Source organism: Octodon degus, unplaced genomic scaffold, assembly GCF_000260255.1.
Source record: "Octodon degus isolate 3935 unplaced genomic scaffold, OctDeg1.0 scaffold00091, whole genome shotgun sequence".
Classification (NCBI taxonomy): domain Eukaryota; kingdom Metazoa; phylum Chordata; class Mammalia; order Rodentia; family Octodontidae; genus Octodon; species Octodon degus.
The window spans coordinates 1,612,821-1,624,559 of NW_004524667.1; the positions used below are offsets into that span (position 1 = coordinate 1,612,821).

Sequence of the window (11,739 nt, forward strand, 5' to 3'; positions counted from 1 at the left end):
TATTATGAGATGGAATTGAAGTTTTGTTGAATGCTGCTTCTGCTGAGTGCCATCCAATGGAAATGCAGGCTCGTAAGAACACTAACCATAAACTGTAAACACTTTGAATCAATCTAAGACATCAACACTAACCATAAACTGTAAACACTTTGAATCAATCTAAGACATCAAGGCACCCAAGGCAGCACAATTAGAGTATTCTTAGAACTCCTTCAGAAAGTGACAAGAACGATAAGTGTATTCAAAGCCTGGGAGAATTTTTTGAGGGAAATTCATGGAAATTTATCTTTTACTGTAATAAAATTTAAAATCTTCACTGTATTTTTTACCACACTCTATACATTTGAAAATTATAGAAGTGTCAATATTTGTTCAGAATCACATAGATGAGTTAGAACTTCTAGATTTGTGAGAAGGAAATACCAGGAAAAACAAATTCAACATTTTTATTTTATGCTTGAAGTTAACTTTTGAAATGTGACATGAAGTTCTATAATTCTGGAAAATTCTTACAGTTCTACACAGAATTTGAATGTAAAGTAGGCCAGTTGCTAGAGCTCTTGAAGTCCTCTATATGTGGGGTAGACTACTGACCAGCTTAAAAATAAAGATAAACTTCACATATTTGCCATACAAAGATGTTTCAGACTCAACAATTATACATGAGAATTACTCTGAAAGCATGAGGCGAGAAATAATTCAATTTTTCCTCTACATTAGAAGCAAGCAACATCATTCAATGAAAACTTATTCTTAGTTAAATAACCAGTACAGTATTTGTACAAAGGATGAGCCCTGCTTTTCTAAAATGTCATTATAATTTTTGTCAAATAATGTTTTTCCCCACTTTTTTCTATTTTAAAAGAAAATTGGCCCTGAAACACCATCCAGACAAGAATCCAGGTGATCCAGCTGCTGCTGAAAAGTTTAAAGAAATCAACAATGCCCATAGCATACTAACTGATACATCAAAGAGAAACATATATGATAAGTACGGATCACTGGGGCTCTATGTGGCTGAGCAATTTGGAGAGGAAAATGTCAATACCTACTTCATGCTGTCAAGTTGGTGGGCAAAGGTGAATCATGTTTTTCTTCTTCAAAACCAATCTCCTAGAACACCATAGTATTGCTTACTTTTTAAAACCCTATTTCAAAGAAATACTAATCTTACTATTATTAAGCTTTGGTAAATAAAAGGAGACATTACTTTCATTGACACTTGTTATTTGGGGATCATTTTCGCTTTAGCTTGTCAATTAATTATAAAATCTAGCTTGACTTAAGATGCTTCTAGACATTAATTATATTTGAATTTGGAGCTTCAGGTTAATTCTGACTGGCCTCCCTTCCCCAGTAGTGACTAATTAAGAACTGACTCATTGCTTAAAACCAAAAATAACTCATTAGTGTGACAAATGTTTAATACATTATTATAGGACAAATTTAGCCATGTACTTTACTATCTATAGCATAAACTACATCAGCAAACACAAACCTTGGGGGTGATTATGTCATGGCTCAAGTGGAACCTGCTGTGAGATAGTGGAGAAGGAAATGGGAGGGGAAAGGTGAGAATTAAGTAGTGGAGGACAGAGATAGGGAGGGGAAGGAGGAAGAGAGAAATGGATATCTGAACAAGAAAAAGGCCAGTTTTAAGGACAATGTTACCAGTTTTTTATTTTTGTTTTTGTTTTTCTTTTTGTTGTTTGTTTCTTTGTTTGCATTTTAGGGAAGGGTCTACGGGATGCTCAGGGTCTCATTACTACATCGGACTCATAGTGATCTGCCTGTTTACAGCCTCCCAAAAGCTGGGATTACAGGCACTTGCCACCATGCCCAGTCTCAGAATTGATTTTTGTATAGTAAATTTCATTTAGTTTCCTGGGAATCCCTAATATATGTATGTTTAGTCATTTGTAATGAATTTTAATATTCTTCTGATGAAAGTCTATTTACATATAGGACGTACATAGTCTATGCGCATATTTTGCAGACAATTAATGTTCATGTAAGCGATAAACAATACTTTCTAAAAATCAAACCTCCAAAATGGCAGGTTTCATCTCAGTTCTGGTTGCCATTTTCTTCCATTATACTTGCTAAGTCAAAGAGTTTTGTACATGAAAAAAGAGAGAATATGTTCTTCACATAACCGTGTAAAGTAAATCTACAGTTTAAAGTCTTATTTATCTCCTGCAAACTCTATCCCAGAATTATTTTTTTTGTGGGGGTGGTCTGAGAATCCCATGAAACCCTTTTCTTTAAAGAAGACTTGAAAAGAAGGCAAGATACTGCAAAGTGGATTTGAAGCTTGGGGTAAAAGTATACATAGTGACTTATTCATGATGATTGCATTCATATAACAATATGGACTTTTGTGAGCTTGTGTGGGAACCTAGTGCACAGACATGACATCTTTTCATGGGAAGGAATGTCTGCAGTTCTAGATAATTAATTATACATGTACATATGTATGAACATTATGGTCTGTCTACATAAGAATGAAAATAGACCTCCTTGCCCAGGAATTTGAGGAAATTATTAAAATCCTGTGCACAGGAAGAATCTATCCAATAGTGAGGAGATATGCAAATTGTGCCTGATGTGGTTCTTTAAAATTAAAACTATGAAGCAATTCTTCTTGTGCCAAAGGCCAACACACAGTGCTTATCAGAGTTGCCTGTGATTCACCCATTACATCTGTACCACATGAATAAATGAATGAATATTATATGTATATATATGTAATATATATGTATATATAATATCACATACATACTTGTATCTTGTAGTATGCTAAGCACTGCAAGGGATAAAGCAAGGTTATTTTGTATAAAAGGCAAGCAATTTTAAAGAACAAAATAATATTGAGCCAGCTGTGGTAGCATGTGTCAATAATTCCAGCCCTTTGGGAGGATATTTAGTCATTTGAGACTATTTCAAAATAAAACTCTTTTAAAGGGCTTGAGATCCAGATCAGCTTGACAGCCCTGGTTTCAATGCTGTCTGTCTGTCTGTCTTTCTCTCTCTCTCTCTTTTTCTCACTCACTCTCATACACACACACACACACACACACACACACACACACACACTCAGCAGTGCATGAATGAAAAGAGGACATTCCAAAAAAAAAAACAAAAACTATGGGAATTGCAAGTAAAGTAGAAAAGGACAAAGCTGTACAAGGAAAAGGAGAGATCTTGAAGGCAAAAGCCAAGGAATACCTGCAGAATGATCAGGAAGAGGGAACAGAGCAAGTGAGTCAGCTCTAAAGATTTCTGCTGCAGTTACTGACAAAGTTTGTATTTGTGTTGCACACAAGCAATCTTTGTCTTTTTTTAATTAAAATATACTTTATTTTATTTTTTATTGTATTTTATTCTCCATAATTTTATTGAGAAACAAATAGCAATAAGACAGTTTCAAATCAAATTGGCAGGACAGTTTCAATAATTAATATATTGCATACTGTCTTCCTAATGGTTATTTGCTGTACAAGATGTGTACATGATATCCTGTTTACAAACACTGTTAGAACAAATCCCTCTATTCATTAAGAGAATGTAACTATAAATCTATCCTAACCATTTTGAATACACAGATACAAAATGGACATTCATTTGTATCCTCTTTTTTTTGTTTAGTTCCATCATTTGAATATTATAGGTGTGTGAACTCAGCAAAATATTCCAAAAGAGTCCAGTAATCCATAATAGTATTGGGTCTTCTGCTTGACTGGCAATGTCAGAAATTGTTGACCTGAGTCCCCTACAGCTCAACATAACAGCATGGCTTTACTTCTTATACTTTGTTTTTATACTTTTCTGTTGGATGGTTAAGACCAAAATAAAGAAAGACCTATGCAACAAGAATTGTAGCTTTTGGATCTGATAAAGTCAGTCAAATCCCCTCAGGATTTGTCCTGAGATCTTGTACCTCAGGTTGTAGATCCTTTGTCAATGTCAGCCATGTGGATGAGTCACAGCCATTGCTTGGCCAATTTGCTCTCTATGAAAGCCTGAGAGAATGTTTTCTTTCCATGTGACTCTCCTTAGGCACACGGTACATCATCAATCACTTTCCTCCTTGGCACCATAATCTCCTTGATCAGAAAATTTGGGACACAACTGAGCTACATGACATTACAGTACAAGTTCTCATATATCCTGAGTCTTAATTGACCTTGGAAGGCTAGGGCCAAAATGTTGGCCTCCCTTGTGGCCCTCCTTTTTCTCTAATTTTTGGTCTGCAAACGTAGGTTGTTAACCCTCCAGAAGACAAGCTTATTGTTATTACCATACAACCTAGGCTGTTAAGCTTAACCTCACTATCTGTCTGAATATCATCTTTGTCTTTTTTCTCCCTTGCTCATTAATTAAATAAAAGGTATGATCCACTTGCTCTATTTTAAATAATACTTTTTTATGTATTTAGCACAGGATCTACAGGGTCTCACTACATAGATAAGATTCATAGTGATCCTCCTGTTTTCAGCCTCCCAAGTGCTGGAATCACAGGTGCCCTACCATGCCCAGTCTCAATCTCTGTCTCAACATGCCCCAGAGCAAGGCTGGCATGACACACCAGGGATTGAACCCCAGCCATGAGCTCTGCCTAAGCAGGCGCTTTAGTCTGCTAAGCTATTTAGCCAGTTTAGTAATACATTTTAAATAAAATCATAACTTGATTTTGTTCAATTCACAAAATGAGTTTCTTATAATTTTGAATTTGGAAAGCAAGAAAGTCCCACGCTGACCTGATAGGGATGATGGGGAGGATGCAAGCAGTCTTGAGGAGAGATGATAGGACAGGGTGACTAACAAGACTCTGGGGGTGATGGGAAGAGGTATCACTGTTTTCTTTGGTGAAAGTGGTTCAATTCCACTGACCAACATAGATTGACCATCTCATTTGACTTGTGAAAGTCTTGTTCACTGCTTGTTTGGATTTTGTTTTGCTTTGCTCTGCTCTTAATAAAGATCACAGTATATTAAAAGTGAAAATACCACACTGCATTGCTGCAGCTACAAGTCATTTTCTCTGGATGTACCTTATTGGGCACAACTTTTTAAAGGTGATTTTGTAGAAATTGTAAGATAATTCCTACATGGGTGAGGATGAGGGCTTACATGCAGTATGTGAAGTAAACTGCGATATCATCAGGACTCTGGGGATGCATGGTTTCAGAGTTGGTTTCTGGGATTATCCACTCTTCTACAATCCCTCACCCCCATTTGCTTTGCCCTTGTTTCTTCCAGACCCTATTCATCATCATTGGCCTCTTGACTGGCTGCTATTTCTGTTGCTGTCTTTGCTGCTGCTGCAACTGTTGTTGTGGCCACTGCAAACCCAAATCATCAATGCCAGAAGAGGATATCTGTTTATCACCAGAAGACCTTGAGGAACAGATCAGGACTGACATGGAAAAAGATGAGAGCAGAGGTAATGGATATCCTTCATAGCCTTAATGAAGCACCACATCCCACTAAAGTGGAAGAAATCCAACAACCAAATGTGTGGGAGGAGGATCCCACAGACTGTTGGCTTTAGTAGGCTTTTTGGAGATAATAAAGATAAGAGAAAGCTGACCCTGACACTATTAAAAAGAAATCACATACTACACTGATGATGATGTGAAGGAAGGAAAATTCATTCCCATTACAAGAGGACTGTGGGTTCAGGGAGGTTTGAGTAAATGTATTCAGGGAAAGCAAATCAATGTAACAATATCTCCCCAAACAAGCATTTCACCTTTTCTTCCAGGATTTCAATTGAAAGAGGAGGTAAACATTTAAAAAGAAAAAAAAAAAAGGCATCAATCCTTGACTTTCTTCTTTGCATTTCTTGACGATTTGGGGGTGGGACTGGGGCAGAGTGATCCTTCTCCTCTTGAAATATGGCTTCTTTCTAAATATATTTAAGGCTAGCCTCAAAGAATATCAAGAATGGGATTCTTTGCTTTGCTAAGCAAGCTCCTCACTTGTATGTGCATGCATGATTCTTCAAATTCTTCTTACCCAAAAATTAAAAAGAAAAAAAAAATGGAAAGAAAGATAAGATCTCAGAGAATTCATAACCCTAATGATACTTTATGTTCTTTAAGAAATGTCTTTAAGCAGTTTGGGGTCCCACTTGCCTTTTTCTTACTTTGTCCTGCAACCAAAATCCTACTGTCATTTCCTCCTGTGGAATGCATCATTAATCTAAATTGCAGACTTTTTTTGGCTGGCTCAGGCTGCCTTAAGGGCACATCTGGTGAGGCAAGTGGACCTGGGGATCAAACCATGGTCCCCTAGGCCTAACAGGGTTTACCCAAGCAGGGACTTAAACAAGTGAGCTATCTGGCAGGCCCCTGAATTATAGACTTTATCAGAAAATAAAAGTATGGCCAACTTGGAGAATTTCTTGAGAGTTCTTACAGTGGCACATTGCTGTCAGAGCTACTGGAATCAAGATGGCAGACTTCTGTGGAATATAACATACTCTGATTCTTTGCTCATAGTGAAATAAAAACCAGGACATCAAGTACCAGAAACTATTCAAAGGCTTGCATTACCTTTTGTTTCCTATCAATGTGATTCTAAGTAATATCCAGTATTACCCACATGGACTGCAAGTCAACAAAAGGGATTTCAGTCATGTTTGTACCAAGCTTTCAACTCTTTCAGATTTGGGAGTTTAGAGAAGACAAAAGGGGTCTTCCTCCAACTTGTGACCTCTTCCTATGAGGTGGCAAGTCTATCAACCAGAGATGTTCTGACCATGTCTCATTCTTTTCCTTGGAAACAAATTTTGGGCTTATGGATGTGATACAACTTGTACTACAATTTCCTTTTCATTATCTAGAATACAGAAGAACAAGTTAATCTTTTAATGAAGTCATGCAAAAGAGCATGCAAACAGGATCACTAACAAGTAGATTAAAATGCAGTATTGCATGGAAACTCTTCTTTAAGGAGTGGCTGGTGAACATAGCACAATTTGCTTATGAATTATAATCCTAGAACATTAGTCCCTCTTGTGAAGGAAATAAATGATTATAAAATCATGTCAGGGGTTATTGACTGCATTGACCATAAGATCTCCCCCTTTTATAAATCTAGCCAAGTTCTCAGTCACTGAGGACAGGAGGGACAGTGAGATAGAAGAATATTGTCAGTCATTGTCATCCACTGTGTCAACCTTAACTTTCTCTTCATAGTGGAAAAATCCAAAGTAGGTGAAGTGAACTTAGATATCTCAAACCCATTTCAGTAGACCTTCTTTTTGGAAGATTTCATTTTTGGAACAGAAGTCCAGACTAGGTGCCAGATTCCTCCCAGGGTTCCTGCTTTCTCAGTTATTGGTGATGGATTTGTTTTCCTCTCAATATTTTCCATTCTAATGCCCCAATGTTACCAATTCTGCTGCAGAGGTGAGAGTCTAGAATCCCATCTATTTTATTAAAGAATGCTTAACCAAGGAGAAAAACTCTTACCTTACTACTAAATGTTTAAAAGTTTTATTCAAGGATGATTCAGATTTTATGGGATCTGAAATTTGTGCAATTTGACCAGCCCTTTTTTAGAAAAAAAAAAAAACACAAAATGCAATTTGAAAGTGAGTATTTATTTAAAATGAGAATATAAGGGCCAATCAGATAGCTCAGTGGACTAAAATGCCTGCTTAGGCAGAGCACAGCAGCCTGGGTTGGATCTCCCATGTGCCTTCCGGGCACTGCCTCTAGGTCACACTGAGACAGCGATTGAGATTTGGTGTGATGGCACATGCCTGTAATCACAGCTCTTGGGAGGCTGAACACAGGCATATCACTACAAGTCTGATCTCTGTAGTGAGACCCTGTAGACCCTGTACTAAATACAAAAAAATAAAATGAGAAAATAATCACAACAAATTGCAAAGTTAAAAACTGACAAATGTCATATATATCACAAAATCTAGAGGAACAGCAATTATTTAATTAGCTACCTATCATAGCTGTATAATACTTTTCTCTATGGCTGCATAGTTTTACATTGATTCTCCATATAACCATAATTTTGAAATTTAATTTTCTGTAGGAAATTATAAAAATAATTCTACCTTTCATCTAATGTATTGGATTCAAATTTGTTTTTTTTAATTGTTGGTGAATTACAAAAGCTTCTTTCAGCTTTGTAAGTCATTATTGATAGTGTCTAAATTTTAGATATTATAAGATCTTGGAAAACTATCTAGCTTACTTTATATACGAGATGCAAAATTTGAAAGAATTTCCATAGGACACTTGTGACTTTGAATATTTTAAACTTTTTGCCCCTACAATAACCAAGATCCTTGGTCAGAACCATTAAACATATGCATAAACTCAAGCCAGCCAAACCTGCCCTGAAGGCATTCAGAGAAAAAAAAAAAACAATAAAAGGAGGCCTGCCCCTTAGCTCAGTTCTTTAAGTGGCTGCTTCAACATATGCACAGTGTATGACATGACCTCTGCCTGAGTCTTCATGTCCCCCTACTGAGTTGGCACAGTGAGAGTTGTGGGAGTGTTTCTATAGTCATTCCTACACACATGGCTAACTATACAATATGTAGAGTTGCTGTAATTCACAAAAACATACCTCACTAAAATTCAAACAACCTATTCCCAATTCTATTTTCCCTTAACTAACACCACACACACACACTAAAAAATAAAAATAAAAATAAAAAACCTTCTAGCATCACTTGTGAGGAAGACAGAAAGTCAATGTGGAAATAAACAGTATTTTTTCTGATTGCTCCAGATATATTTTTCTCCCAGTTTATGAAAATGAGCTGCTGGAAAAGCCTGTGCAAGTGAGGACCACTGAGGCTTACATTTTGTCAGTTGCACAGTAAATCCACAGCTACTCTTTGGTCTGACCTTTTGTTATGGAAATATTTGCCTCATTTACCCTAACTAGGCTGCTCTAGTTAGCTTCAGACTTGTATTCCACTACTTCAAAGGTTTAGTATAGTTTAAAGATAAACTTAATTCAAGTTATGTACAGTAAAGATGAAAAAGCAGAATTCATCTGAAGACTATACTTTCTGGACTGTGGGACTGTGGGGACCCACTCAATGTTATTCAAGAAAATACACCTGAAATAAGGTTCTAGTCACGTGGCTATCAAGTTAATGATGGTAAATAATAAGCATCATACATCAAGATGATGTAAAATGTAAATGTAAAGGTCCTAGGGAAAAATGGAAAAATTTTTTTCCATAATTTTATTGAGAAACAAATAGCAATGAGACAGTTTCAAACCAAATTGGTAGGACAGTTTCAATAATTAACACATTGTATACATTCTTCCTAGTGGTTAATTGCTGTACAAGATGCGGACATGATATCCTATTTACAAACACCATTAGAAGAAATCCCTCTATTCATTAAGAGAATGTAACTATATATCTATCCTAACCACTTTGAATACACAGATACAAAATAGACATTCATCTGTATCCCCTTTTTTTGTTAAGTTCCATTATTTGAATATTATAGGTGTGTAACTTAGCAAAAGATTCTAAAAGAGTCCAGTAGCCCATAATAGTATTGGGTCTTCTGCTCGACTGGCAGTGTCAGAAATTAAAAATGGGAAAATTAAAAGCAATAATTTGATTTGGGGGCCTTGATAATTTTATTTTAGAGAAATAACACTTAAAATAGCAAATTTTTCTTACCAAGGGCATTTTTAATTTTTATATTGTATCTAATCATATATGTATAATAACCATTTGTATTCATCTAATCCTAGGGTTTATGTACTTGGAAGAGACCCAGTGAGTTCATTGCTTTTCATTTCTTTTTCTGACCTTAACACACTGACAAAGATTACCAGCTCTTGATTTTCTGCTCTGTTGCCAGTCTTGAAATCTGTTTTATCTTGAAATAGGGTCTTGTAAAATGCCCAAGCTAGCCTCACACTTGTGATTCTCCTGCTCCTGCCTCCCACATAGCTGGAATTACAGATGTGTGCCACAGAGCCCAGCTTTTGAAATTCTTAATTTTTAAATAAAGCTTAGAATATTTTTATTTTTGTTGGATTTTATAATTAGCCAGTGCTAAGGATATTTTTGGTACAAAAAGAAAAGGGAGTGGAAGCTGAGATGAGATAGAGTAGAATGGAGAACAAGTGGAACCAGAGATTTATATTAATTGTGCATCTAAAAGCCAAACCTTAGCTTATATTGTGCCTAGAGATTTGACCAGCATATAATATTACAGCTAGGAGCTAATTTTCACACATGAATATCAAGTTAAAGAAGTATAGCATTTTATTCAACTATTATCTCTTATCTAGAAATGCCAATATATAAGATAATAAAACTAATATGAGACAATCCTCTCTCCTAAATAGAAATAATAACTAATTAGTACTTTGTTTTCTTATACTGTATGAGACTAAAAGGAAAGAATAAGGATTAAGAAGAAAAAAAATTCTGATTTGAATTTAGTGATTAACCACCTCAGATTCCTCTTTTAAGATCTCTATTTGGAGCCTTATTATTCTTAATTTATGAAAATCCAAATTTGGAACACCAAGACATATTTTACCTACTGACTTATTTAAAAACACTAGAAGAGCCCAGGCCCAGCGTGTGAGTGAGACCGCCTGGGACTGCTGATCCTAAATTCACCCAGAGCCAAGGCCTGGTGTGTGAGTGAGACTGCCCAGGACCTACTGGATCCTCATTCAACCCACAGCCCAGGCCTGGCATGGCACCCCTCAGCAGAACTCCCTGTAAAGAGGCTAGAGGCAAGACCCACCCAGCTGATTCAGGAGCAGAACATCCTGCCAGAGTGACACAAAGGGTTCAACTGCAAAGGCTGCAGCAGGAAGAAGTGGAGCACAGCAGCCAGACCCCAGCCCGATCCAAGCCACACCCACCTGGAGGAATCTGAACTTCGTAGATATGGACCTAGTGCTAAGCTAATAACTCTATCTAAGCTCTACACCAAAAGTCAGAAGACAGTGTTATACAAAATGATAAAGAGAAGGAACAAAATGCAGTCTCAGGCCCGGAGTACACCCAGTACAAATGCAGAAGACACTAGTATAGAGGAAACTGGAAATCACACACCTGAATTCTCTAAAATGATAGCGTTGGCAGTAAAGAAACAACTGCAGAAAGGTATAGAAGAAATCAGATCAGAAATACTTTCTGAACTAAAAAATGTAGTGATAACTATAATCAAAGAAGACTAAGTGCTTCTTCAGAATATACTGATAAAAAAATACAGCAGAATGATGGAATCCCTGAATAAGCAATAAAGGAAAGAAATAGAATGTAGGAGAAAGATTCAAAGTGATATACAGGAAATTAAAACCTCAATCACAAGCTGGCAAAACTGTTTGAGTGAAAGTGAAAATAAACTTTCTGACCTTAAAGACACCATTACAGCTACTAAAAAAGTAAGAAAAGATCTCTTAAAAACAACTAGGATGCAGGAAAAAATACTTCAATACCTGCAAGACATTTCAAAGATGAACAATGTGAGACTAATCATCGATGAAAAGGGAGGAGTCAATACAAATGATATAAAAAGAATATGGGCAGAAGTAATAGCAGAAAACTTCCCAAATATGGGGCAACAATCTGACATTCATGTAACCAAAGCATATAGAACTCCAAATAACATCAACCCAATGAAAACCACATCCAGACATACAATAATCAAGATCCCAGAAGCACAGGAACAGTATATTAAAGCTGCTAAAGAAAAGAAACAG

At 36.4% G+C, this 11,739-nt stretch overlaps 1 protein-coding gene across 2 annotated transcripts in view; it reads left to right on the plus strand.

The window, feature by feature from the left end:
• The window catches only part of Dnajc5b (DnaJ heat shock protein family (Hsp40) member C5 beta), a 113,414-nt gene that overhangs the window by 95,296 nt on the left and 6,379 nt on the right, over positions 1–11,739 (plus strand). For both annotated transcript variants that reach the window (XM_023722399.1, XM_004637522.2), the window contains 2 exons: positions 866–1,079; positions 5,263–5,446. In XM_023722399.1, coding sequence (XP_023578167.1) covers positions 866–1,079; positions 5,263–5,446 — 398 coding nt within the window. The remainder of the gene's footprint in view (positions 1–865; positions 1,080–5,262; positions 5,447–11,739) is intronic.